This window comes from Aquila chrysaetos, chromosome Z (assembly GCF_900496995.4).
Source record: "Aquila chrysaetos chrysaetos chromosome Z, bAquChr1.4, whole genome shotgun sequence".
NCBI classification, from domain to species: Eukaryota; Metazoa; Chordata; class Aves; order Accipitriformes; family Accipitridae; genus Aquila; species Aquila chrysaetos.
The window spans coordinates 16,310,879-16,337,903 of record NC_044030.1 but is presented as its reverse complement, the minus strand read 5'-3'; the positions used below and the strand labels follow the sequence as shown (position 1 = coordinate 16,337,903).

Below are 27,025 nucleotides of genomic sequence, written 5' to 3'. Positions count from 1 at the left end.
TCCTTTCCACAGCAGGTAAGCCAAGCCTGCCATCCACATCTTCCTGTTGCCATGACTGACTCCTCTTCCTCTTCTTTTTCAGTGAGGAAGAGAAGACTTGCAGAGTTGAACGGGCCTATTTTTCCCAAGTGCAGAACTGGAGTGTAGTTCTTGACTGTGGAGGTCATTCCCGGTGATCTGTGCTACACTGTGGAAATCTAAGGCAATAAGTGCCTTGACAGAGTATTTGTGGTGCCTCGGTTCTGTTTTATGCACTAACAGTTTAAATTAACTAGTGGCTGTAGTTGAAGATTTTATCCAGTAGGACTGTTGATGTTTTCTGTAGAGTTGGAAACTATTCAAGCCAATTTCACGCAATCTCAGTTTAGAGTACATCCCAGTGTAAAAGTGACTCTTAATTAACCTGGGACCTAATTTTTCTATAAACTTCCTGCACGGTGTTTCATACAGTTAGGATGTGGTATGCATGAGTGAAAGATACAACTGTTCCACACAAATTATAGAAGTATTAAAAAAATACTTTATTTTTTTTTTTTTTTCCAAATTGATCTCAAGTAACTGCAGAGGAGCAACTAGTTTAACAAGCACTTCTACTATCTGGAAACATGGCTAATTTCAAGAATTGTGAATCACAATTTTTTACCAACATTTGCTGAGTCAGTTTGTGGAGATGCTGTTTCAAATGCATCCCTGTGTTTCTCAGAAAAAAATTGATCTCTGCCCCCTGATTAAATGGAACTTAAGGCCACCAATTATAAAACAGTCTCAAAAGTTGAGCGGTTTAAGGTGGATTAACGTCTTTCTATGCTGTGCATGTCTGAAGAAAACCATCACCTTCAGAGATGTGATGCAAATCCTAACCCCACAGAGATGGCCAAACTAATCAGCAAACCAGAGCCCTCTCCTCTAATCCCCACTCCCTTCAGTTTCCTAATGTTAAAAGCGTGTGTCCAGATAGCCACTGGAAACAAGTCAAATTCTCTCTCTTTGCTGTTTTGTCTAGATGACCATGTCCATTAATTAAATTTTGTTCTGCGAGGGATTGTTTCTTTTACTGCCGTCCCCAGTGTCTGCATAAATGCAACAATAAATGCTGTGCCATAGAAAAGCTGTTCAGTGAAGTACCTCAACCCTGAACTTACACAGCGTACAGTCTGACAGCTTTTGTCAGTCGACCACCCATCATCTAGCCTGGGAGGAATTCCCCATAGGCTGCGTAGCTCCCAGACATGCAGTGGATTGAACCCAGTATTATCCCATTCAAAACTCCTGCTATTAACGTGGGTGGGAGCCTGCTCGGTAAGAAGAGTCTCCCAGCAGAAGCATTGCTATACTGAAGCCTTTTTCTTGGTCTGATGACATGTCCTAGAAAACGTTGTTACTTGCTAGAAATCTGTCTGTACATGTCTGTTAAGAGTGAAGTTTTGCAGCCTTTTACACATATTCCAGCAAAAGTCCCACAGATTTCTTCAGAGCTTATGCGCAAATACCACCCATGATTTAGCTCTGGCCGATGAAGCAGAGAAACACTGTACTTTCAGCAATGTGGGAAACATATTTGTTGCTGTTCAAAACTTAATAAATGCGCCAGTGCTGTCAAACAAAATGCTTCACTATAGCTTCTCCCCCCGCCACCAGCAAGTTTCATATCAGAAAATGAAAAGAATACAGAAGAAAAATACTTGAAAACATATTAAAAAACCCAAAACTGGCAGACAGCCTCCTTCTTCCATACACACTGCAAAGACTTCAAAATGGTCAACTAAATCATCAAACCACAGACACACAGTTTCAGCTGAGCCATCCACTCAGATTTGCATGGTACGGGCTCAGCTCTTCCACTGGCTTCAGAAGAACATAAATGCATCTTATCCTGGGAAATCCTGATGCTACTAAGAAACCCAGACACACAAGGAGATGTATCTGCAGAGCAGGGAGCATTACCATGGATACTACAACAACATTTTTTCCTGAAAGAAAAAAAAAAACAAACAAAAATGGAAGAACCTTGTCCTGTGTTTCACTGTAGCAGCATCCAAATTAACAATGCAGCCCAAAGGTGTATTAAGCTGGCAGGATCACTCCATGGTCCTCAGTTGATCCTTATAGAGCTGCTTTACTGAACGATGCATGCGAGAGCTGTTGAGCAGCGGCAGGCTGTGCCGAGAGGCATCATCAGGCCTTGTGGTGAAAGGCATCAAGCTGTGCAGCAATGGAGATACAAAATGGTGATATTTAGGAGCAAATGGATCACTGTTTGTCCCAGCAGCTCTCCAGGAAAAGAGGAAAAAGCCATCTGCTGACTGCAGCATCTGGCAGTCACAGCCAATCCTGCTTAACTCTCACCTTTCCTGGGGCTAACTTGCCTTCTCTCAAGCATTATCACTGAGGTGCCTGGATTCCACCACACAGCATTTCACATGGCAAGTCCTTATTTGTATTAATCTGATGTAACTAATCCAGAAGCCAGGATACAGAAGCTGCTCGTGGGCTAACATGCAAGAGGGAGGTTAAGGATGTCTCTCAACCTCCTCTCTGCAGCAGAGGGAACCTGGCTTTATGGGCCTCCGTCTGTACATCTCAAACCCTTCTCCTCCCTTGCCTTAGTGCAGCAAGGACCAAAAGAAGCCCCATGGCTCCCCTCTGCCTTTGAGGTAGAATGTCCAGCTGCCAGGAGCTCTCAGGACAATTGTACCTTGTAGCCAGGTATACCACATGGCAGACAACTAGCGAGGTTTCAGCATTTACCTCTGCAGAATTAAGCACCTCCAATGTAACAGGTGAAGTGTATTTATGCAGTATGTTTTAAAAATTACAATGGAAACACTAAAGGTTATTTATCATCATAGGAGTTTCAGAAGTTTATGTATAAAATATAATTGTTGCCATTCTGTACTGGCAAGTGATACAGAAACAGCCTTCCAAATAGATTACACTGTTCCAGACTTGCTGATAGACTGAATTATAAAATTGTGTTCTTTTTAGCCTAATACATGAAGAAAAGAGTGTAATATGCAAGTTGGGGCACTCCTGTCAGTGCTCTAGACCAGGCCTGCAAGTAGAGCTTGCATGTTTTTCCAGAAATATTCCAGTCCTCAAAAGCACAGAGGTTAACTGGCCAGCAAAGCTTGGGAGGCAAGATGCCAGGGGACCATGGGTACTGCTTAGAGTTCTGCTGAAGATGTCTACTGATGGGAATTTTCCAATTTCTTTTCCAGTATGGACTGTGCACAGATTTACTATTAAATACCATCCTAGAAAGCTTCCCAAAGGAGACAGTCATAAGTTCCCAAGTTTTGCTTCATGAAAGGAACAGTCATAAAGACAGTTGATGAACCCTTGATTTCATGGTAGCAATACTGGAAGTAAGAAGAAATGCTTGCCGTGGCTTTAATGGAACCAGTGCCCATGGCCTTAAGTTGCTAGTCAAGCCAACAATGAGGCCTTGCTGAATTCATAGCACTGTGGGAGAAAGTTACAATCTATATGAAAATAACATTGCCCTAACTGTCATTAAGCAACTGCAGAAACCTGAGTAAACTGTTTTCTTGCTTTTAAAAGCAGTTGCCAGTAAAAAACTCCAACAAACCAGTATTTTGATTTCCTAATGACTAACTACTATTTAGTACCAAAAATGAGAGTAAGTTTCAAAGACATTTTTCAGTCAAGACACATCTTCTACACCATTTATAAAACCTTTTTGTACATTCTACAGCATCAGGCACAGAAAGCAGCAGGTGGAGAAGTTCTTTGAGTTCATATGCTGTGGATCTGTTCAAATTCAAAGACAATTTCTCCACTAATAGGAGCTGGAAATTGCATAAACATCTCACAGCTTTTGAAAAACTCCACCCATGTTTACAAAGCACAAATGCTGCCCAAATCTTGAATTATTTAACTTGGGTAAAGGACTTTGCAATCCCCTTACAGCTGTTGCTGACATTTATGCACAAATCAGCATCACTTCCAGTGCCATAATGCTGGTATTTTGACAGTCTCTGTGCTCCCCTCTCTGTGTGTCTCAGTTTCAACATGCTTCAAGCTGTTGGTTTTTTTGTAGTGCAAGCAGAGCTGAGCCCTGGATATTTCGTGGACAAGTTGAGGGAAACAACAGTTCCTGGGGAGACAGAGCATTGGAGTAAGGATTACTTTTGCCGTTCATCCTACAGGTCACACACAACAAGTATGGCTGGGCAGACAGTATCTGTGGGCCTTTGCTCCAGTTACAAGAGGGGTCACTTCAGCCTGGCCTTCGGCCAGTTTTAGACAGAAATCAGTGAATTCAGGTAACTACCCATTGCTTCTCACTGGCATAAAGTAAGAGATGCAGGCAGTTGGCATGTACGTGGAAAATATCTTCAGCTCTAATCTGGTCATGTACCCACACGCACCTGATCTATCTGCTGTTTTCACACCCTAGCACTAGCTATTGAAGCAAATATGTGATCAATGGAGAGACTGTACAGATCCATCTCTGTGCAGGAGGAAAAGAATGGAATTGTCCTTATGTCCCTTTAGTTTCTTTCGAATTGTGAGCAGCTGTGTCCCACCGCACACACTCTGCTTCAAAATCCCCACGGTAGAGGCCATGCTACAAGACTGTAGCCAGGGAGAGGAATCCTGGAGTGCTGGTGATGGGTTTGGGCAGTCTGGTAATTCACAGTCAAGTAATGGATGGTTTTCAGGGCATACTCTAGGTTTAAAGGCAGTGTATGAACAAGACTTTCCAAGCCAACACATTTTCATGATTCCCAAACCTAACTGAATAGCAGATAGGGATCTGGTTATAGAGCCCTTGGCATTAGCACACGTCAGATTAGCTAATGAAACAGCTTAATCTTTTCCTGCGTCCAGCATTCTTTGCGAGACATGTTCAATAGGTACCCTTGGCCGTCTCCTTGTACATTCACATTCCTCCTTAAGTGTCTGTCCTGAAGCCCTTGAAGTCACCTTGAGTTCTTTCTCTTGACAAACAGGACAGCAAGCTGTAAGACCTTTGTTGTGACAACTTGGACATGTCAGGACAAGCTGCCGGCAGTGCTGGCTGGAACAAAGTTTATACTGGTCCCACAGTGTCCCACAGTATCTGCATGCTGGAGGGAGGAGGAAAAGAGAAAGTTAACATCCACATTGCCCCATCTGTCCCCCTTGCAGAGGGTTCTCCATGGCACCACGGGGCTGCAAACTCTCATTTAAGTGGCTATCTATTGTCTTCCAGGTTTTTAATTCCTGCTTCAGCTTGATCTTCTAGAACCTAGCTAATTTTTAAACTTCTGTTTTTTATGTAAAAAACTTAGGATGGCTGTCTCTCAGGAAAAGGAAAAAGTGCTCACTCTAGTTCAGATTAGACAGATTTAAAGATTCTTGCTGCCAAGAGAAGAAGAAAGATATGCTGGTGGTAATCAAGCCAGCGTGCAGGAATGTTACCTGCTGGGGAAGGGGGTGCCATGGGGCTTCCTTCCACCTAAAAGCAATGGCTTGAAGTCCTTCCACATCAGATGGGTTTTAACCCTTTAACTGAAAGCTACAGCCCAGTTTAGCTGTACCATCAAGAAGGCGCATACCCCAACACTTCCACTTGAAACTTCTGTAGGGCTGGCTGTGATGTGTTCTGTTGTGTGATCTGTTTCTACACCAAGCCAGGCACCTTCAAGATGTATATGGCAATTGCACAGAAGGAATGGGACATTATGCTCAAAAAGTTACCCACTCAGAGAAAAACCAGCACTGCTTCCTAAAAAAGGCTAGAGCCAAATTCCATCTATTTGTACCTGGCAACTGAGAAGAAGAAAACAGGTATTTAATTTGCAGTATCTGAAAAGCAACCCCAGCCAGAAGACCAGGCAATGTTCTTAACTTCAACCAGAGTTCACTGAAAATTCTACAGGCTACAGAAACTTTTAAAGCATGAAAATAACAAAGTGCTGTAGAGCTCAGTGCCACCACTCTCCCAGTGCCTGGCAGTCTGTGCTGATGTTCTGTGAGATTACTGGAGCAGAGAAAAGCTGACAGCAGGAGAACTATTTAACGCTTCTGTCACTTGGCCTACCACAGTCTGATCAGCACTGTGGGCAACAAGTGGGTAACAACAGCAGTACTGCTTGACATACATCTCCATAGCTGCAGATGGCTCATAACACCAGCTGTCCTGCAGGGGATGCTTCCTGTTACTGCTCCACTTTGAGGGAACTCTGTTTAGTGACCCCCTTTTCTCTCACTTCTGTTTTATGTGTTAAAGCCATAGAGTTGATAATCATCATGAAAAGTGATGGCACTAAAAGATCGAAGCGAGTATAAGGAACAACTACACAGACCAGTTTGGCTGCCCCTCCTGCACATCTCTGTGGAAATGATTGCAATAGCTTCCCAGCCTTCTGCACTTACATCATCTAGTCCTACCTGAGATGATATCTTCATTGGAACAAATGGCGTAGCGATCATCAAATACAAACAGCTTCCCCCTGTAGAATCCGTCTGGAAACTCTTCCAGGTACTTGTGAATTCCACCTTTTAGCTGATAAACCTCTCTGCACACTGCCTGTTTAAAGCATATTAGCAGAAAAGCTGAAGGAGACAGCAGCAGTGGTGGTGTGCCAGAGTTCCCAAAGCAAATGTCAACACCAGGTGTCAACGAAAAGCAGCAGCTTCTCAGTGACCATCAGATGGTCCAACAACAACTCTAGGCAGTGCCACCAGGGATTACTGGGCAGCTCCACAATGCTGGCTTGTTGACATGAACCCAAATGTGCATTTAATCTTACAGCCAAAAAAAGGCTGGTAACCTCCTCAGCTGAGGGAGGTTTGCTGCATCACAGATCAAATGCTTTTGCACCTCTGTGAACCTCTGCTTATTCTGGTTTTATGTAGTGAGCTTTTGGCAGGAGCAGAATTTCTCAGGGTTCACATTGGTGCAGCAGAGAAAAAAAAAATCAAGGTTTAAATCTCTGGAGAACATATATGTGTGCTGTTCCCTTGCTCTTTGAGAGAAGGATCCAGGAGAAGAGTGGGATCGAAAGCACAATTAGAACAACCCAGCGTGCTGGATTTCATTCCACAACACTGGGAAGGCACTGACTACTCTGAGATGCTCAAGCTGTGCAGTAATGACCACAGAGCATAACCTAGACAGAGCTTGTAGAAACACTGCAGAATGTTCTCAAGCCCTCCTAAAACACCGCTACAGTGAGTAGGGCAGACTTACAAATACCTCTTCTCAGCAAATGGATATATAATTATTTTCAGAGAGCAATCTCTGCTGTGACACTAGTCCACGCAGATCATCCTGAGCTGCATGAAACTACCCATGTCCTTGACAGACAGCATGAGGCAAGCGTGCATCAGAGAAAGTTATCTCCCCACCTGCTCATTGAGCAGTTTGTGCTCAATAATAATTTATTGGCAAAAGACAGCTGCTGTTAAAGCAGTCTCAACTCCCTGACACTTGAGGCCTCAGAATGACATCTCACCTTGCTCCGTAGGTAAGCAGAGCCTCTTTCACAACGAATCCCTCCCGTGCAGTACATCAGGACACGCTTGTCTTTAAAAAGCTCCAGGTTTTCATCTACGTAGCTGGGAAAATAGCTGAACTTTCTGATATCTGGAGCCAGACAGCCCTGGAAATGTCCCTGCAATAACAACAGATGGCCAAACGACTGGTTACAAGCAGTCTTACATGGTAAGGTTTGTGCCTCGAACTAGAGGAAGTAACAAATCTTTGGGCCAGAACACTCAGATCACTGCAGCTGCTTTAGGCAGTTTGTCAGCTGCATTTATGCATCAAAATATCTGTTGAAATCTGTAAGAGGATTCTGGACACAGTTTCTCTCCTCATCCAAACATAAAAGAGGGAGGTAATAGAACAGAACTGTCAGAGAGAGGATGGGCTACAACAGTGCAGGAGGGCTGGTAGGTGTGACAGCAGGATGTCCCTATTCTTTTTGACATATGGGACAACGCAAAAATGCTGGAAAACATCCTTACAAATTACGCTACTTTTACCTCAGACTGTATCGTATTCACTGCTAATGTTGTATGGACCACTTTGTCTTCTTCCTACCCCAAGCTGTATAAGCACTTAGTCGGGCAGGCTCCATGCTAAGTCGCTGAGCAGGTCCTCTGCTGCTTGTGTCTAATACTCATTACTAAACTGAACTTTGTACATATCACAGTCAATCTGGAATATGGAATCTCTTCTTTCAATAAGGTTACACCCTCACAATGTGAAATGCTTCCCCCCAGCACCTGTAACACACTGCAAGAAGCAGGCAAACAATACTTACTATTTTACTTTCATAGAAGTTCCTACAGTCCAGCAAGACGGTATCACTTTGTCCTTGACTAGCCTGAGACAAATACTGTTCTACTTCTCTATGAAATTCCTGAGGGGATAAATGGATTCCTTTAACCCAAAAAAAAAAAAAAAAAGAAAAAAGAAAAAAAAAGGAAAAAAAGGAAAAAAAAGAAAAATAAGAGAAAGAAGTGAGAAGCAGAACTACAAAACAATGTTACGTATGATCTCACTGATCCAGATTCTTCTCAGATTTCCAAACAAAAATTTTCTGTGACGGTTCACAGACTTTTAATCCCAACTCAACCAGCCAAGTTTATCCATGTTTGGCTTCCTACTGGCAAATGAAAGAAAACACAACACTGTTCCACATGACAGAAGAAGCAGCAGACAGGCGCCTGTCTCTATGATCTTTGTTATGTCCCCCTGGCAACTCTTACAGTTGTGAAAGAAAGAGTGAAAAATATTTCCCTTCCCTTTGCTCATCTTTCATTACATTTGGAGGTGCAGAAGCAACAAAAATGCAATTTTTTCAATGAAACTCTTCTCTGTTGATAAAAATGGAGAATTTCCATAAGCATTTATTACTTTCAGTACAACTTCAATTTACATAAAGTTTCTCAGCTTTCAGGCTGCTCAGGACTTCGGACTCCCAACCTACTGAAAAACAAAAAACCTCCCCCACCAAAATCCGTTACCTTATTAAAAAAATAGCCCTACAGAAAACCTGCCAGAGTAGTGGGAACCATCTCCACAAAACGTCGTAAAATAGGAGGATAAGAAAAAAAAAAAAGAAATAAATATCCAAACATACATCCCACAAACTGCCAAAAAATGGGGAAAAAAAAATAATCCTCTGCGAAAACCACAAAAAGATACTGTTGAAATTTACCACCAACAAAATCTCTTCGAGGTAAAAAGAGCCCCAAACTGCTCTGTTAATTGCTATTTGCTGTGCTCCTGCTTACCACCTACGTAACTGTCCTCATAGCAGATGCATAGCCAGTAACATCTTATGGGGCATAATCCATATGAAGCAGCTACGCAGCCTGTGTTACGGGGGTGGCATGAACCTGATGCAGAACTTCACTCTGCTTTAGTGTAAAAGGCAGGAGCATGGCTGTTAACTTCAACAGAAGTAAAGCCAAGTCAGCAGTCCCTAATATAGGAACATGTATATACTGAACTGTAAGCTTCAGTGGGATTCTAGCCTTTTCTAAAAAAAAACTCTCAGCATCCACAGGACCAGGATGCACTGGATCCACAAGAACACTCCATGGAAAGCTCTTCCTATACAGCTTGGTACTTACTGCAAGCTAACTACAGTGGGAGAGAGCATTGGAGCTCTTTATGTGATATCACTTCTGAGCAGTCTCAAGCACCTGCAGAATATTTAGAACAAATATGAATATATTCATGCATTGAAATGTCTTTCCTAACCATCACACATAGTTTCACCTTACATCTGCCTTTAGCAGGTGTCCAATGACTTACTCCCTGACTAAAGCACAAGGTATGTCCCTACTCCAAACCAAGCTAACTGCTTGATGTCATTTGAACTATTACTGTTTGCCGCAAAACAGAAAGTTAATTCTGAAGTTTTTTGAGGCAGCTGAACACTTAGCAACCCAAAATCTGGGCCAGCAAATTCCCTGCACCAGTAACTTTTGACTACCAATAAGAATTCAATTTCTGTACCTACTTCTCCTGGGTCCTGGCCACTATGCAGAAAGACATTATTTTGATGAAGGTACTTTATTCTTCACTTACCTCTCAGCTGGGGGAGAGGCTTTATTTTTCATTAAATCAACTTACCAGTTTCTTTATAAGACACTATCTTTGGATCAATGCCCATAGGTACAATTTCTTTGAATACTCCAACTCGAAGGTCTGGGAAACAGTGAGCTCCTCCTGCACTGCTCTAGGAAATGAAACACAAAACCAATCCACTAAAATTTGCCAGGTGTCAAGATTGAAATTACCCACTCAGTTTAATTTCTACAGCTCACTAGAACACGAAGTGTCTCAGTGACTGAGGGAAAGAAATGTCTCTCCCGCTGAAATCCACATGCTGAATCCTGAGGTTTAGGCAGTGGACCCCTACTGCAACCTGGCAGACAGGTGTCTTAGGCCTAATGACTACTCTGCAGGCAAGACAGGCACCAGTTGGCATGAGGTGCGGAGTCACCGAGGAGTGAGAAGAAGGACATGTCTTAGTCAGAAACAATGTCACTAGCACCTGTCATGAGAAAGTCAAGGCCCCTACAGAGCATGCTGACCCTGACAGGAATATTAAATAACCTCCAGTAATGGATCCTGTTGACACATCTGGGCCCTGCAGTTCTCTTCAACCCCTCTGATGCCCAACGCAAGGACAGCTAGGCCTGCAGTCATGGCACGTGCGATGGAAACTGCAGTAGTTCATGGGTTTGAAAGAGACACATGGGAGGTCAGCCAGGCTCAAGATCTGTTAACAGTGGCATCTGATACCCCCAGCCCCTCCCAAACTCAAGAGCAGGATTTCCCCTTTGGAGGTCTCGGCAAGCCCTTTTTGGTAGGCACCCCCACTGCAGGCGATAGGAAGTGAGAATTTCTGCAGGGCTGAGCCTCAAACATGGCTTAGACACTATCAAGCATATAAACACTCAAAGAAAAGTGCAGTGCTGTGGCACTTGTCCCAGCTATCAAGGATATGAGTCTGCAGCACCTACAGTGGCCACTGAATATTTTCATAGCCCCACAAGCAATTTTTACTCCTCTATGCCCATGTCTTCACGGCACAGGGACCTGAAACCCCCACTTACTTGGGTATACAGCATGGAGAGGAACTGTGAGACAGAAAATACCACCATGTACTAATGCATGAATGTTGATGCCCAGAGAGATCACGCAGGGTTGGAGGTTTTACCAAGGTTAAGGAAAAATTCCATCCCTGTTCAGTTTTTGCATCCACACATGACTGTAACTAACAGGTCACATCTACTCTTGAAATTCAGCCAAGCACAACAGACAGTTAAAAAGCTAAGACTGAATCAGCACTGCAGCTCTACATGGGATTTGAGTTTCACAAGTTTCACTAACTCCTTTAATCTAGATATTTATGGAAAAAAAAATAAAACTGTGTGGAAAAGAAAAATGCTATAAAAGCAGCAGCTTTCCTTCCTCACAGAGAAACCAGTACCTACAGTGCTGGGGCAGCAAAAGCCTACCAGAATGCCATACGGTGCCAGCCACAGCTGCCATCACCATCTGAAAACAGCAATCAGCACATATGCTCAGGCTCAAGCAGAAGTTAGCACCTCGCTCTCCCTCCACTCAGGCACTAACTGGAGTAGAGAGAAACCTCTTGACTCTGCCTGTGTATTCTCTCTAGAAGACATCCAATTCATGGAACTGACAGTGCACCTATAAGGACACCAAAGCCCATGTGAACCTAAACCAGTAGGCTAGGGAAGGATCTCAAATCAGGAGTAAGAGGAGAGTGTGGGAATACTCTGCTTGGGTAAGTGTATGTTGTGATGCACTGGTTTTGGCAGTCGGGTTGGAGTAAATGCTTGTTGAAGAATAGTGGGGCTGAAGCACACTCCCTCATTCACCTGTATGGGGGGCTTTGCAGCTGTACCCATAGCTGCCAAAGCTCGTAGCAGCTGCTATCACTGCTCATGATAACTGCTACTGCTGGTGAAAACCAGCAGAGATAACTAAACAAAGCAAGGTTAGGAACTCTTGGCTTAGATCAGTGCTGGGAGAGCAGAACTGCTAGAGCAGAAGTAATACTACCAAGAAGCAATGTGCTTATTTCTCAGAAATTAAATGTCCTGCATTAACAATGTCCATGTAGAAATTATTTTTTCGTACCTTGAAATCCTCTTGACACAAAATGCCTTTGAACAGAGGCTGGGAAAGCATAACTTCAATGTAGAGACTGGTAGCTACTTTGCTTCCACCAACTGTCCCGTTAATCCCTTCCGAAGCAACTCGTACCTAGAAGGCAAGAGGACAAACCGGGGCTAATGCTCAGTAACAGCAAAAACAGATCACAGTGAAATTAGCAAAATATGACTGGGTTACAAAAGGCAGACACAGAAATATGTTCAGAAGAGAGACTACTGAGGAAGGAAGGAAAAGATGGTTATACTGAAGCTGACCATAAAAAAGACAGTAAATAAAATAGGAATAAACCCCCAGTAATCACTTCTGAGCCATTTCAAAAGAATGACGTCAAGACAGTCAGAAAAGTTTGTGCAATAAACAGAGAAATGCTAACTGGTTAACAGGCAAATACTGCAGTCAGCATTAACATTCCCACGGGAAGTCTGCCTCAGGAAGAACAATGGGATTGTGCCCAATGACTCACACAGCGAAAAGGAAAATGTGAATATGCATAATATTGCATGTAATATTAAATTACAGTGCGAGTCATTTTATCTCCAGCACTGACAAATGAACAAAAACTCTGAAGTGGTGAAAAAAAAAAAAAAATTTGAATATAAGAGGCAGGGAAAAAAACAACTGGTTGAGAAGGCAAATGCTGTACCTGTCTTGGAGATGGAAAAAAAAAAATTAAAAATTGAGAAAAATACCAACCACCAGACAAGACAGCTGAGCAAATAAAGAAGTGACTGCATCAGGACATTTCACCCCCAGACCTATACTGACGTAGAACAGGGAAGGTGCCTACCATTGGCAGAGAAAAAGAAGCTACTTGGGAAGACAAGTCAAAGATAAGAGTAGTCTCCTGCTCCAGGCTGCCCTCTTGAAAAATCCTTCTCCCCACAGACAGCCTAGGAACATCAGCTTCGTGAGGCTAAAATTCACCTTTGCCTACAACCTCAAAAGGCCAGTTAGATGAGCCAACTCACCTCCTTGGTCAGTCTGCCAGGAATGAAAAGAACAAAGATGCTGTGCAGGAATGAGCATTGCTATCTTATGGTGTGGTCTAAGGTGTCAGTTGCTCTCATCTCATTCCTGACAGTATGAATTACAGCTTGGTGGAGTGGTTCTGACTGGAGGACCATTGCACACTGAGGAATTAGTGATACCCATAACAGTTAACCGGAGCAAATCCAGACCCATGCTGCACGGCACTGCACCTGAAGCCTGGCCTTCAGGCTGCGTTGTACTGCACATATCCTCTAGCCACAGGACAAACCCAGCCCAATAATCCTAACAGACGTGCCTGCATGCAGCTCCCTGTTGATACCAGTGATTATGCCACTTGCGTGTCCTTGCTTTTATCTAAAAGTGCATCAAGAGGTTCTCATGTGAATAGCCTTTCTGTTTGACAGCCTGAGTTATGAACAGATTTGTTTTCCTGTAAAAAAATCTTTAACAGTTAAAATAATGGAAATGGGGTAACCCTTGCAAGGACAACATCTGCACAGTGTGCTGTGTGTGGATCAGAGGCTCGCTCAATGCTGCACAACTCAGGGTTCCCAGCATCGAAAGGAATCTAAGATTATCTGTATTATTTTCTTTTTCTTTGTAGCATTAGCCCTTAAATAGCGTTTTAAATGATACTTCACAGAGTCTGAGTGCCTTTCTTAATGGGATAACAGACTAGTACCTTCTGGTGCAAAACACCTGGTTCTCCACAAGCCCCATCATCCCGCACTAAGCAAAGAAGATGGGTTTTTGTTAAGAATACAACCATTGCTTAAAACCTTACCTTGCCAGTGAGATGCAGATGCTGGCACAGAGCCTTTTGCCAAGCACAAACTTTCTCTGGATCCTTCACCTCACAGTAACAGTAATACAGAAGTACTTCTCCCACCTTGCTGTCCATAGCATGGCAAAGATGAACAAACAGGAAAAGGATGTTAGGGTTGAAAGCACAAAAATGTACGATTAGCAGTAACCATTCAAAAAGCAGACAATTTTCGTCTGGCAGATGCGGGGAGAAAAACAAAACCACAAACAAACTTTGGAGGTATTAGCACTGCTGGGTTTGATTTATTTCGAAGAGAAAAAATATGAACTAAAAAAAGCTCCCACATTCCTAGTTCTTGGGACTGGTTACAAAATTAACTCATCTGTGCTGCATGGGACATCTCTGCCCGTGGCCTATCATGCGCTCACTCAAGTTTCTCTCAACACACAGGGCACAAGAACTATTGGTTTCTGTGCACACAAGCGACCCATTAAATGCTTAATTTGACAAACTTGCACTTGAAAATTCAAGTGCTTGAGCTATCGAATTTAAAAAGCTAAAATTTTCAGTGAGATTGTGTGTGCTGGCATTCCGAGCAGCACAAGCTGAACTCTCTCAGAGTCAGAAACATTTTTGTGAACCTACTCATTCGTAACTAACGAGCCCTTAAGGTACTTGAACAAGCAGAGAAAAGGGACCTGCGCCGAGCATACCCTGCTGTTCTGCTCTTTTCTGTTATGGTCCTTCCTTACTCATAGATCTAAGCCACTGTGTATGTCCTCGTTTCAGCTGGCATAGAATTATTTTTCTTCCTAGTAGCTGGTGTAGTGCTATGTTTTGGATTCAGTATGAGAAGAACGTCGATAACACACGGATGTTTTCAGTTGTTGCTAAGCAGTGTTTATACTAAGCCAGGGATTTTTCAGCTTCTCATGGCCAGCCAGCAAGAAGGCTGGAGGGGCACAAGAAGCTGGGAGGGGAGACAGCCAGCCAGGACAGCTGACCCAAACTGGCCAAAGGGGTATTCCAGACCATGTGATGTCATGCCCAGTATATAAGCTGGGGGGAACTGACCTCGGGGGGATCACTGCTCGGGAACAAACTGGGCATCGGTTGGTGGGTGGTGAGCAATTGCATTGTACATCACTTGTTTTGTATATTCTAATCCTTTTATTATTATTATTGTCATTTTATTATTGTTATTATTATCGTTATTATTGTCTTCCTTTCCGTTCTATTAAACTGCCTTTATCTCAACCCACGAGTTTTACTTTTTTTGTCCCGCTTCTCTCCCCCATCCCACTGGGTGGGTGGGGGGGAAGTGAGCGAGCAACTGCATGGTGCTTAGTTGCTGGCTGGGGTTAAACCACGACGGTGTAACACCTGTACAGGTCTGCTTTAACAATGTGGGATGATACAGCTCTGATAGTTCCATTCTCTGAAGTTCCCAGCTTTGCCATCCAAATATGCAGCATCTCTACTTCTTTATCGGCACAGCGGTAATTTGCATGTTTTGTACAGGTGTGAGCAGTTGTGAAAGGAATTCAAATAAACCGAGCGACACCTGGAAGGTACCTACACCCGTTGATCTAACGACGCATCTCAGGAAGGTATCTGAAGCATTGGAAGATCTAAACAAATACCAGGGAAGACTCCTTCTGTATCTTGAAGTGTCGCTTGACTGAACTTCATAAAAAGAAAAAGCAGTCCTGGCAGAAGACCGTGTGAAGCCTAAGCAGCCCAGCAACCCCCCCGCCAGTACCAGGCCTCCAAACCGCTGCGGGACTTCTTCTTACCTTGTCAGGTCATCATAGCTAATGCGGCTCGTGTCCGGGAGCGTGCAGGTGATCTCAGGAGTGCTACAAGAGTGCCCGTTCAGCCCGTCCGCATCGCCCACCGGCACCGGGCCGCTCGAGGGGCTCGCTTCAGCAGCTGCCTCCTTTGCCGGCAGCCCTGCCTGCTGCCCGGCGTCAGTCGTCAGCCCCGCCTGCCGCCCGATGTCTCCGGCATGCTGCAGAGCCACATGCCTGTGAATGCCGGGGAGCTCTTCAAACGCCTGCCGGCAGCACCGCCACCGCACGCCCTCTCCGCCGGCGGGACACCGGCCTGCGGCCGGCACCTCCTTTGCTTTGACGAACAGCGAAAAGGCCTGAAACGCACCACAAGGGCCACCCGTTACCAGCGCTCCCCGCTGCTGCTGCAGCAGCCGCCGCCGCCGCCGCCCGGGACACCCCCCCGCCCCGGGCCGGGAGGCCGACCCCGAGGTCCGCCGGGCCCCCGCCGCCGCCAGCCCACCCGGGGAGACACAGCGGCCCCGCTCCCCGGGCGCCCGGCACCGACCCACCTTCCTCCGAGCGAAGGCGCGCTGCTTCCTGCCGGCGACCGCCTCGGCCGCCGCGCTGCCCCGCGGCGACCCCGCGCCGGGCGGCGGCGCCGCCTCGCCCGGCACCATCTCCGCCTCAGGCAGGCGGCCGACCGGAGCCCCGGGGCGCGGGCAGCGGAACGACCGGGAAACGCCCGCGTCCCTCTCCGCGCCGGTCCCGCCCGGCGCCACGACCCCCGACGTCACCCGCGCCGGCGCGCGCTCCGCAGAGCGGCGAGCGCAGAGGCGCCGCGCCGCGCGCCCTTCGCCCCGGAAGCAGAGCGGCGGCGGGGCGGAAGCTGGTCGGCGGAAGGACCGCGCTCCCCTCTGGCCCGCGCGAGGCGTCCCGGCTCGGCGCGGCCGCCGCGTCGCCCCCCGCGCGCCTCCCCGCCATGTCGCGACGGCGGCACAGCGACGACAGCGACGGTGAGCGCCGCGGCACACCCTCCCCTCCCCTCCCCTCCCCACCCCGTCGTCTTCTCCCCCCATCCCCACCCGCGGCCCCTGCAGGTGGCGGGGGCGGTGAGGGCCGGGCCGGGCCGGGGCGGACCGTCCCGGACCGGACCGGACCGTCCCGTCCCGTCCCGCCGCGGGAGGAAGGGGTTGGGCGGGATGGAGGTGGGCCGGGGCGAGGGCTCTCTGGTGGTAACGGTGTGCTCGGTGTGTTGGAGCAGGGCAGCCCCACAAGAGGCGGAGGACATCTGAGCCGTCGGAGATCGAGGAGAGGCTCGAGTCGCTCATCTGCAGGGTGGGAGAGAAGGTAGGCGGGCCGGGGCCGGGGTCGGGGCCGGGGCTGGGGCCTGGGCCTGGGTCTGGGTAGGGGCCGGAGCCGGGGCCAGGGCCGGGGCCGGAGCCGGGGCCAGGGCCAGGGCCGGGGCCGGGGCCGGGGCCGCCTCGGGGCCCGGGCAGCAGCTCGAGAAAGCTAAAGTGGCTTGGTTTTTGTTATTTTTTTCCCTTATCTGTGTGTTGTGTGTTAGCGGTTAATCTGTGCTAACCGTGCAAAAAGAAAATACTTTTTTTTCATGAGATAGTGGGAAGGTTGTCAGCTTTTGTAAAACGGGCAAGTGCTTAATTAGGAGTGTTTTCTCTTCCAAGCAATGATAAACAGCCAGCTAATAGTTGTGACTTTGCATCTGCGGATGTTGGTGCTGGTTCCAGTCTGCCAAGCATACTTGGTCTGCCTGTGGCATGGGTTTCAAGTCCTGGCAGGATTTGAGACTAATAGAAAGGCGGGTGAAAGGATAAGGACAAAAAGGGTGGTGCACTGAAAAACAAGTCGTGAAGGTGTTTCATGTCATGCTGTGTCATTAATCAAGGCTCAATCACCTTATGAAGATGTCCTTGAGGCAGTGTTAGATCTTGCCTCCCAGGGGAGCACTGGGGTTCCTTGAGGGGGACGTGCAGCTCTCTTAAGGAGTAGCTGCTGCTTCTTTCAGGCAAGTGAGAGTGGTTCTTTGCTGCTAACAGAACTGAATCGTTGCTCTGAAAAAGGAGGTGACGTAAAAGGATGCTCTTACCCAACTTCCTTGTCTTCCACGTGAGAGTCGGGGGCTGGTTCGTATTGCCTGGTTGATAATGAAACTTTTTTTTATATTTTTTATTTTAGAGTAATTCATCTTTGGAGAGCAACTTGGAGGGCCTAGCTGGTGTTTTGGAAGCTGATCTGCCAAATTACAAAAGCAAGATACTAAGAATACTATGTACTGTGTATGTATGCAGGAGGTCTGGGAATCTGGGAGGTGCTTCTCTGTGCATAAGTTTATGTGTTTAAGGTAGTTTAAATGCCAAGAATGGCTTTAGTTCCCAATTGCTGTTATAGCGTAGAGTTTGTTTTAGTACAAACAAAAGAAATAGCGGAATAAGCTTGGTATGTACTAGGTGTAATTCAAGGAAAATACCTCTTTATGTTGCTTTGACTTGAAATGTGTACAAAGGTTCAAAGCAGATAGAAGAAACTTCAGAGCTGCTCTTTGGTAGCAATGCAAACGCAGTGATGCTGGGCAATATCCTCTTTCCCAATGAAATGCGCAAGAGCACCGAAGCTGTTGGCTGCTAACACTTATTTAGTCTTATTATTTGTGCTGTTTTTTCATTGCCTGTTCCTCTTCTCTGGCAATGAGATGCTCCTGTCTTTGTAAGCCCATTTGCTAGAGGAGGGGAGCTGGGAACGTGAAGAGCTGAAAGCGGTCTCTCCACTGGCTGACAGCTCTCCTTCCTCTCCCTAGCGAACTGCAGGAGCAGAGGTGCCCTGTGTCAGGGTCACTGAGCGGTGTCTGAGGGAGGGGTTATTCAGGGTCTGCGGTGGTAAGTAGAAGTATGAAGGAGGGGTGTGGTGAAGAGGGTGAGTGTTTCAGCCCTAGCCTGTGCTATGGTTTTGCAGATACTTTAGATTTATTTTGTAGCAATATTTGTTAATACAAGGCAAATAGTACATTTTTTTCCTATAGCAGTAAGATACTTTTGAAAATACACAGTTAGCTTACATGCATACAAAAATGGCTCAGGAAAATGAATTCTTTATAGTAGGACCTGGCCTTCCCTATGCTGTGCTTAAAATCAGGTACTTTGACTTGAGAAACTTGGAATCAAAATTAATAGCGTAAAATGCATGTGCCTGTTGTGTAATCTTGCTGATTATGCTGTGTAATAAAATAAAATTATTTCTAAATTACGAACTTAAACAACTTCTTACATCCTTGCATAAATTCTGTCACTTATGTTATTTGACCAACCCTCTGGAATACTCAGAAATTAGATATAAATAAAAAGCACATACCTTAAATGTACTTGAGAGTGGCACCTGCCTTTCTAAATGACTGTAGTTAAAAAAAAAAAAGATTGTAAAATACTAACCATGGGACAGAACTGTAAGATCACCCTAGCACTTTTTTCTTATTTCCTAGTGAGACAAGTTTAACTTACAATAAGCAGATTCTAAGATGCTATGCAGTTGCCAATTGGCACATGATGAATAAACAACTAACACCATGTTTCTTTTTCTGTGTCAGTGCACGTCTGTTACCAGAAAAACTTACTGTTTACACAACACTAGTTGGGTTGCTGAATGCCAGGAACTACAATTTTGGTGGAGAATTTGTAGAAGCCATGATTCGTCAGCTTAAAGAATGTCTGAAAGTCAATATGTATAACGAAGCTGTGCATTTAGTAAGTGGTTTTTTTGTTTGTTTGTTTTACATTTTTGCTCATCCTTTTTCTCTCCTTCTCCTTTCACCTTTTTGTTGCAGAAGAGCTGGGCCTTTCAGTGTGTATTACAGTCTCTTCCGGCATCAACATGCAGTGCACTGTAGATATACCAAGAGATGTGTATTGTGTGACAAGTATTTCCTTCCTCAGGGGAGAAAAATCATATTACAGTTGCAAAATTGACTTGCAACTGTGTATTTTCCCAGTGACAAATTAATTTGCACTAAACAGAGGTGCCCGCCCCCACCTGCCCCTGTTCTACAGTCAAATGTATCAGATAGATGAAAGTCATGCACTTTTATTGTGTTCAGAGGTGTATGATCTTCTTGTGGCTCCCGTGGGAAAAAAAAAAACCAAAACAAAACTGAAAAGAAAACTAACAGTGTGGCTCTTAAAAGCTATTTTTGATGGCTGTTATCAGGCCTGTGTTTTCATTCTGCTAATGAGGGATGAAGGTCAAGCAGGCAGTTTTAAGTGCTGTCTGAAACCATTTGCTCAGCTCTTGCTGCTTATAGATTTTGTCTGCAAAAAAGTATTAGGACTTCAGCAGTGTCTCATTTAGCAGCCCAGTGCCAAGCTCCCCAGCTTCTTTTGAAGCCCACTGGTGAAAATTAAGATTCTAGTATTTCAGTGTATTTTGTCAAGAGACTGCTGTTCAACTATGGGACACTTTTCCTAATAAAATCCTCATTAGAAGTCCATGCTGTCCTTTGGCTTCAGCTTCACCTTCTCTGGTCACACTCATATACAACTGACTTGTGAGAGTAACAACTAAGGGAGTGGCAGTAGAAATGTTTCCTCAGCTTTGTCAAAGACTTTTCAAAGACTATTCAGAGGAATGAATATCTGGAAGGTAAGAAAGAGTTTGGTGCTTTTCTCTATTGCAGTTGCTCTGTGAGTACTGAACTGTCTGCTTACTTTCCCAAGACGTCTTCCCAATGATTTGCCTTCAGATCAAAATACCTGTGTTGGTTTTTTGGACAACTTTTTGTGAATGTGCCTTTAAGAAAAAATGAGCCTTTAAGAAACAATATGAGATTTTAATTGCTAGAATTTCAGCCTATATTGTCTGTTAAGATTGTGGTGATACTGGGAGAGCTTGGATCCTACTAGGGCCTTGTTTAAGCCTGAAGGCAGGATACAAATCAAAAGAGAGGAGAGAGGAAAAAAAGGGGGGGGGGGCATTGATCTGCCCCAGGTGTTTTCTACTTAAATTCCCACTTCTTTCAGTCTGAATTTCTTACTAGAGTGCAGCTAAATCAAGGATATATTCCTACCTTGCATATTTTTTTCTTCCCAGGCAAATAAGGTCACTGATTCCCAGCACGCCATCAGTCTGTCGTGTTTCAGAAACCTGAAAATGCCAGCAGTTTTTACATAGGCTCTCTCTGTGTAGCTATCTGTATTTATGAATAAATAATTGTAGAAATTAGTCGTGTATAATGCCATACAGATTCAGCACTGCTGTTCTCTGATGCACATCTGGACTCACGAAGCAATGGATCAATCTGTCTTCAGCTTTTTAGAAGTTTTTTTCCTTCCACTTCTGTAATTTTAGTGATCTGATACCATTTAGAGTAGATAGAAGCACAAGGGGTTTTTTTCCTGTAGTATCAATTTGCATGTCTTTGAATGAATACTGGTGTTTCTCACCCTTCCTTAATTAGAAATATTATCCTTGCAATGTTATTGCAGTGAAGCAGACTACAGACATTATAATGAATGATGTATTAGGCAGCACTTACGGTACTTCTTTTCCACGGTTGAAAGGTGGGTCTGTACAGTGTGCAGTATTTCTGCCTTTGTAGTACTGAATGAGTATTGTACTTTTATTGATGGTTTGTTTTATTCCTTTAAGTGATGTTTATTTGTTCTTGTGCAGTCAGTTTAGAAAGTATGCATTTAAAACAATTTTTTTTGGTCTTTTTTAGGTTCGTTTTCTGTCTGATCTTGTGAATTGTCACGTAATAGCTGCACCTTCAATGGTAGCTATGTTTGAGAATTTTGTGAGTGTGACACAGGAGGAAGATGTACCCCAAGTAAGCAAAAGATCTGTAGGCTCCTCTATTGCTGTTTTCACAATTTTTCTGTGCCATTGCTTCTGTACTTGTGCTTAGAACAGTGAAATTTTAAAGAGTGCAAGCTCAATTGGACTGTTGTGTGCAGTTTCTTTAGCATGAGTAAAAGAAGCCTGTGGCAGTTAGAAAATACATGCATACAGTAAGAAAGTGTGGTCCTTTATAGTGAGGTAGCTGAAGTGAATTCATTTTACTTTACTTTGGCAAGTGCATAGTGCCTGGCTTGTTTTGCTATATTGATGATCTGCAGGAGGACTGTGAAAGTGATACCATTTCTTAAGTCTGCTTGTCACAGTTCAAGTTAAAAATTATACATTTCAAGCAAGAATATATTTTTTTCATGGCTTGGCAATCCAGTCTTTAACTGCTAGTCTTTACGTGCTGCCAAAATAATAGTTTTGCTAATGTTGTAATTTAAATTAAAATGGAGTGTATGTACAAAATCTTTTGGAGCTTACTTGTATACTTAGATTTCAGTATATTTCTTTCCTATAGGTGCGGTGTGACTGGTATATGTTTGCATTTCTGTCGTCTTTGCCTTGGGTTGGAAAGGAGTTATATGAAAAAAAGGATGCTGAAATGGATCGCCTCTTGTCTCAGACAGAAAGCTATTTGAAGTAGGTTGTAACCCATTAAAAATACTCTTATCGGTATCCAAGTAGGGATTAATACCTTTGATTATTGCTCACTTAAAAGTATTTTAAAGTCTTAGGTCTGAACCATTAAGCGGCAGGGGGAACCCTGAAAATAGAATAGGTGGAGAGATTTTTGAATTTGAAAAGTTTTGTTTTCTTGTCTAGTTCTAGGATATGCTGATGGTCTTGTTCTGCTCATGCTGGAGCAGCTGCAGTTGTAAGTGTGCTGTGAATACCGATAGGTGGTTGTGTTAGTGCTCTGCAGTGTGACTGCTTTCTGTCTAGGTGCTTCAGGTTAACATTGTTGTCAAGATATGATAATAGAGATATTTCAGTAATCACAAAGATGGTTTTTATATATTGTAGACTTCATCAGCTGAAGACATCAAATAGTAGTACACTTGCAATAAGAAAAAAATTGTTGCCCTAAATTAGTCTTTTAAAGGTCAGGTTTTCCTTCCTATGTAAACAGACGCCGTCAGAAGATTCATGTACCCATGCTCCAAGTTTGGACTGCTGATAAACCACATCCACAAGAAGAGGTGAGTGGACTTTACGTTGCATTCTTTCAGAAGGTTTGAGAAACAATTTTTTACTGAGGTGGTGTTTTACCATGAAATTAAAAGGCACCTCTAAAAGTATTAATGCTTTGAATTGTCTCCTGTTTGTCATTAGTTCTAACAAGTTCTACGTGAGGAATTCTCTTCTAGGTCGTGAGTAGAAGAGTGTTTTGTTGTTTGCTGACAGGCCCCTGGGGAAATGTTATGAAGTGAGGAAAGGTTGTACATTGTAGTATTTGTTTTGGAATTGCAGGTACAGGGCTTCATGTTAAGAGGACATTTGTGAGAAGCAGAATGTAATTCCTTACTTATCCCTTAATGTTTTTCTTCTGCAAGAAAGATACCTTTGTAGTGGCTTTGCATTCTCAGCTCTAGGAAGTGCTAAACAAATACATAGAAACTGTATGCGGCAGTTACTGTGCCATCTTTCACAATTAAACCAAAAATACTGGAGGGGAGGGGTAGCATCTGGCTAGTTTGGGGTGGAATTTATCTTTTCAGATATTCTTATGTTTTTTACCTTTCCCCTAATTTTGAGGACAAACTTAGTTGGAAAGTGAGATCTATGCTGCTCTTCTGGGAAGTTTTGGAACATGGCCCTCTTACATTTTGTTCACTGTTCTGATTAAATCACAGTCTTAACAATTGTCTTGTTAATCATAATTTGGAGAGATAGCCTGTCTGATTATGATTGATTTGTCAACATGAGTATTCTGCCTGCCAAATATCTGAATTTCCTTCTTTCGCTCAATAGAGGAGAGATTAGCAGAAAGCGTTTGAGACCATGTGTTACTCAGAGTACTGCAAACGTGACTGTTCACTTCAGGTGCTAGTTGTTGCTAGTTTTGTTCCCATTTTGTAGTGGGATAATTTCAGTAAATGCAAAGCACTTCCATGTAAAGACATTCCTTGCACCAGTTATAACTTGAAACTTGTGTTCAGTAAGGCCACAGGCCTCCAGAGTTCTTGGACTGCTTTTAGCAAGAGAGTAATTAAACAAAGCAAGACTATTGCCTGTTGCACAGGTGTCTGTGCCATCTCTGGGAGAACACTGGGACTCACAATTGTGTTGAAAACCATGGCAAAGGTATTTAATATTTGATAGTATTGTATTTGTCTTGACTATGCAGTAGGTGGTAGTTTTGATTGCTCTGGGAACAGCATGGCAGTCCTACGGAATGTTTTTCCAATTTTAATGTTGATATTATGTCTGTTTTAATACCACCAATGAGCAGTGATGGAAGTAGTGTTCACTGCTGTAGTTTTGCTGGCAGATTCAAAGGATGACCATTGTACTCAGACTCCTGGGCTGCCTATTGGTGTTTAAAAACCTGCCAGTGGTTAAATTTTATTAACACAATGTTTGTGTGGAATTAGGAGCAGCTCTGGCATTTAGAGTTCTTAAATTATTTCTTGGTTTACTGAATCAGCAGTTTTATTAAACTGTTTTTTTCTGAATGGAATACAGAATTTAAGACACACATTTCTGATAGCTCAGGGAGCTGCCAGCTTTGTTTAGAGATTCAGTGCATCTGATGTTTCTCACCTTTTTCCTTCAGTATTTAGACTGCCTTTGGTCTCAGATTCAGAAGTTGAAAAAAGACCGGTGGCAAGAACGGCACATTCTGAGGCCCTACTTGGCTTTTGACAGCATTCTTTGTGAAGCACTGCAACACAATCTGCCTCCGTTCACTCCTCCACCTCACACCGAAGATTCAGTGTACCCGATGCCAAGGGTTATATTTAGGATGTTTGACTACACAGATGATCCTGAGGTATGTGATTGCAGTGGGGGATGGTGAGCAGATTTCACAGTTAGGTTCCTGGGGCAATATTGGTCAAAATGTTATGTCACCTCTCCCAGCATGGTGAGTGGTTTGAAGACCAGCAGCAGTTCTGCTTTGGTACTTCTGAAGAAATGAATGAAATGACCAAGTTACTGTACAAAGCAAATCTGTGAGGAGCAGAATTTAGGGAGTACGATGTTGTGATGCTTTCATTTAGAACAACAATGTTGATTGAATTGTCTAACGTCTCCAGTAAAACTACACTCAGAGAGACTTGCTTTCCATAAAGTTGGTGACTTGAGTCTTTTTCCAGGCTAGGTATTTTTTGTAATGTTTAAAAACTGTTGTTTACTCATCTGTTAAAATTTGTTGATGCATATTGTGGAACAAACAAGTGCTTAATTGGGGTGGGTGAAAGATCTGTCTATCTCAACAGTCTGCCTCCAGCATTGGTCAACAGCAGATACATTGACAAAAGTGTATAGGAGTAGGGAAAGAATGTATACTGCTTTCCCCAAGTGCTTTTATACCTCCCTTTGCTTTAAGTCCGCTGCCTTTTACCTTCCTTTATCAGCCCCTGTTTTTTGCAATGAACGAGACCATAACTGTGTATTCTTTCCACTCTATCCTGGCCATTCCTGGCTTCATTTCTTTATTGGATTCCAGCTCAGCTGTGATTTTTGTGTTGGTTTTTTTTTCCAGGCTGCATGGTGGTAGCCTGCCTGATGGCTCCACAGAGCAAAGGAAGCAGCAGATGCTACATGACCTTATAATCATGTTCTCTAACTTTGTTCCCCGCCCCCCCCCTTTTTTTTGTAATGAGTCCTAGTATTCATTTTGTTTTAAAAATAAATCTGAGGTTTGTGTGAAGGTGTATCACACCAGCTTCTCAGTCCTGAAGGACACAGGGCAGCTGAGACCTCACTGTGTTTATGTGGAAGTTGGACTACTTTTTCCACCTCTAAGTGTATGTAGGATATCTTGCTACCTGTAGTACCACTGTATTAGCAGTGATCTTTCATGAGTCTTAATTCTTTCTTACCAGGGCCCTGTCATGCCTGGCAGCCACTCTGTTGAACGATTTGTAATAGAAGAGAACCTTCACTGCATCATCAAATCCCACTGGAAAGAGAGAAAGACTTGGTAGGAAGAGCTTAGCAGTACAGTGCCCTTGCACTTTTTATATGCTACCATGGCTTTGGTGCCATCAGGGATATAGAGTCGTGCGGTGGCTAGACAAAAGCTCAAGATTAAACATTTGATGAAACTTGATTTACTATATTTAACTGTATTAAAACTGTTGCCTGGAATACCGTGGGTCTGTAATATCCAGATAATGGAGAGTCTGTATGATCCAGGGGGACAGTGGCTCCTTTGGAAGGGAAATCCTTGATAATACAGGATGTGCTGCAAAAAATACACAGACACACCTTATTCTTCATGGCAGCACTGTGGAGAGTGTGGTTGTGTTATGCTTCCTGGAATTTTGAAGCAGCTGACTTGTTGGGGCACAGTAAGCCTTGAGCTGGTTCATCTGCAGCTGACTGTGCACTGGTGTTTATGAACACAATTCTGCTTCCTACTATTCCTTATTGCATTCTTCTCTTTGGGATTACATGGCAGAGATAATTGAGCTTGCTCTGGGGAGTCATTGCAGGGCCAGCAGATTTCATTAGTTTGAATTCAGTTGTGCCAGGAAGCAGTCAGGGCACTTTTTTTCTGCCTGAGCAATATCTGATGTGGGTAATTGATAAGCAAGATGGTTTGCCACAGGTAATTAGCTGTGTCATGCTTCCAAATGAAAACCACCAAACTTTGTATAGTATGCAAGAAATGGGCAGAAACAATGTTTTTGGTGATGGCATGTGATAAAGTTTTTTGGTTGCAGCTGTTTGATTCAGCTAGAAATTCAGGGTTGTTGAGTTACTGGGATAGTCTTTGTTAGTTCTCAGAGGAAAGTAAAAGACTAGAGGGAGATACAAGATTTGCCAGAAAGGTAGAAATAAAATCAAGGAAGTAGCAGTTGTTTGCTTTGTACTAATGATAGGTGATAATGAGCTGATTAAAAGATGAAGCATTTGAAGCCTGAGAGTTTCTTATATAACCCATTAGCTTAATTGTGCTTTCAAGTAATTCTGAACATCTGTTGTTTGGGGTTTTTTTTTTTCCTTTTCATATATGCATGCCAGAATTGCAGATCACCGTGACTATTTATGCAAAACTATTTTGCATAGCAGTATAGTGTTGAAGTGATGTAACTACATAGAGAGAAAATACATCATTATAAATCATAGTTTAGGCAATTCTGGTGTGTTCTTGTGTTGTTTCAAAATGTGTTCTGTGGACTGATGGACAGACTTTGGAAGGATTGTTGATTTGTTTGTGCTGCTTTTGTGTGAACTCTTGCCCAGAATTAAGCATTTTCTGTAACTTGTTACTTGATCTTTACATCACATTTGCTG

The 27,025-nt window shown here is 43.8% G+C and overlaps 3 protein-coding genes across 14 annotated transcripts in view; 2 read left to right on the top strand and 1 right to left on the bottom strand.

Moving 5' to 3' along the window:
• The window catches only part of TMOD1 (tropomodulin 1), a 30,499-nt gene extending 29,461 nt beyond the window's left edge, over positions 1–1,038 (top strand). For all 10 annotated transcript variants that reach the window (XM_030004709.2, XM_030004716.2, XM_041120982.1 and 7 more), the window contains one exon: positions 83–1,038. In XM_030004709.2, coding sequence (XP_029860569.1) covers positions 83–147 — 65 coding nt within the window. In that variant the 3' untranslated portion in view covers positions 148–1,038. The remainder of the gene's footprint in view (positions 1–82) is intronic.
• Positions 501–16,506, bottom strand: TSTD2 (thiosulfate sulfurtransferase like domain containing 2). Of its 2 annotated transcripts, XM_030004707.2 has the most exons (10): positions 16,282–16,506; positions 15,925–16,086; positions 15,734–15,894; positions 13,956–14,064; positions 12,146–12,271; positions 10,103–10,208; positions 8,280–8,398; positions 7,467–7,625; positions 6,400–6,538; positions 501–5,093 (listed from the first exon to the last, which is right to left on the bottom strand). In XM_030004707.2, exons 1-10 carry the CDS (start codon positions 16,387–16,389, stop codon positions 4,834–4,836), a joined length of 1,449 nt encoding a protein of 482 aa, XP_029860567.1. In that variant the 5' UTR covers positions 16,390–16,506; the 3' UTR covers positions 501–4,833. The 2 variants fall into 2 exon arrangements, with proteins under 2 accessions (XP_029860567.1, XP_029860566.1); XM_030004706.2 differs by having other exon boundaries at positions 15,734–16,086.
• The window catches only part of NCBP1 (nuclear cap binding protein subunit 1), a 31,875-nt gene continuing 21,264 nt past the window's right edge, over positions 16,415–27,025 (top strand). The window contains exons 1-9 of one of the 2 annotated variants that reach the window (XM_030004705.2): positions 16,415–16,725; positions 16,974–17,059; positions 17,906–18,006; positions 19,308–19,464; positions 21,435–21,542; positions 22,077–22,198; positions 22,689–22,758; positions 24,336–24,551; positions 25,609–25,706. In XM_030004705.2, coding sequence (XP_029860565.1) covers positions 16,692–16,725; positions 16,974–17,059; positions 17,906–18,006; positions 19,308–19,464; positions 21,435–21,542; positions 22,077–22,198; positions 22,689–22,758; positions 24,336–24,551; positions 25,609–25,706 — 992 coding nt within the window. In that variant the 5' untranslated portion in view covers positions 16,415–16,691. The remainder of the gene's footprint in view (positions 16,726–16,973; positions 17,060–17,905; positions 18,007–19,307; positions 19,465–21,434; positions 21,543–22,076; positions 22,199–22,688; positions 22,759–24,335; positions 24,552–25,608; positions 25,707–27,025) is intronic. The other variant, XR_005931608.1, reaches the window with a different exon arrangement.

Bases quoted from the DNA above. Each gene is read 5' to 3' on its own strand.
- TSTD2 (XM_030004706.2), bottom strand. From the start codon at position 16,389: ATGGTGCCGGGCGAGGCGGCGCCGCCGCCCGGCGCGGGGTCGCCGCGG. The intron at 8,399-10,102 runs GTAAGTTGATTT...TTTGGGTTAAAG, and splicing joins AGTGTCTTATAAAGAAACTG to GAATCCATTTATCCCCTCAG. The intron at 5,094-6,399 runs GTAGGACTAGAT...TCCTCCCTCCAG, and splicing joins CAATGAAGATATCATCTCAG to CATGCAGATACTGTGGGACA.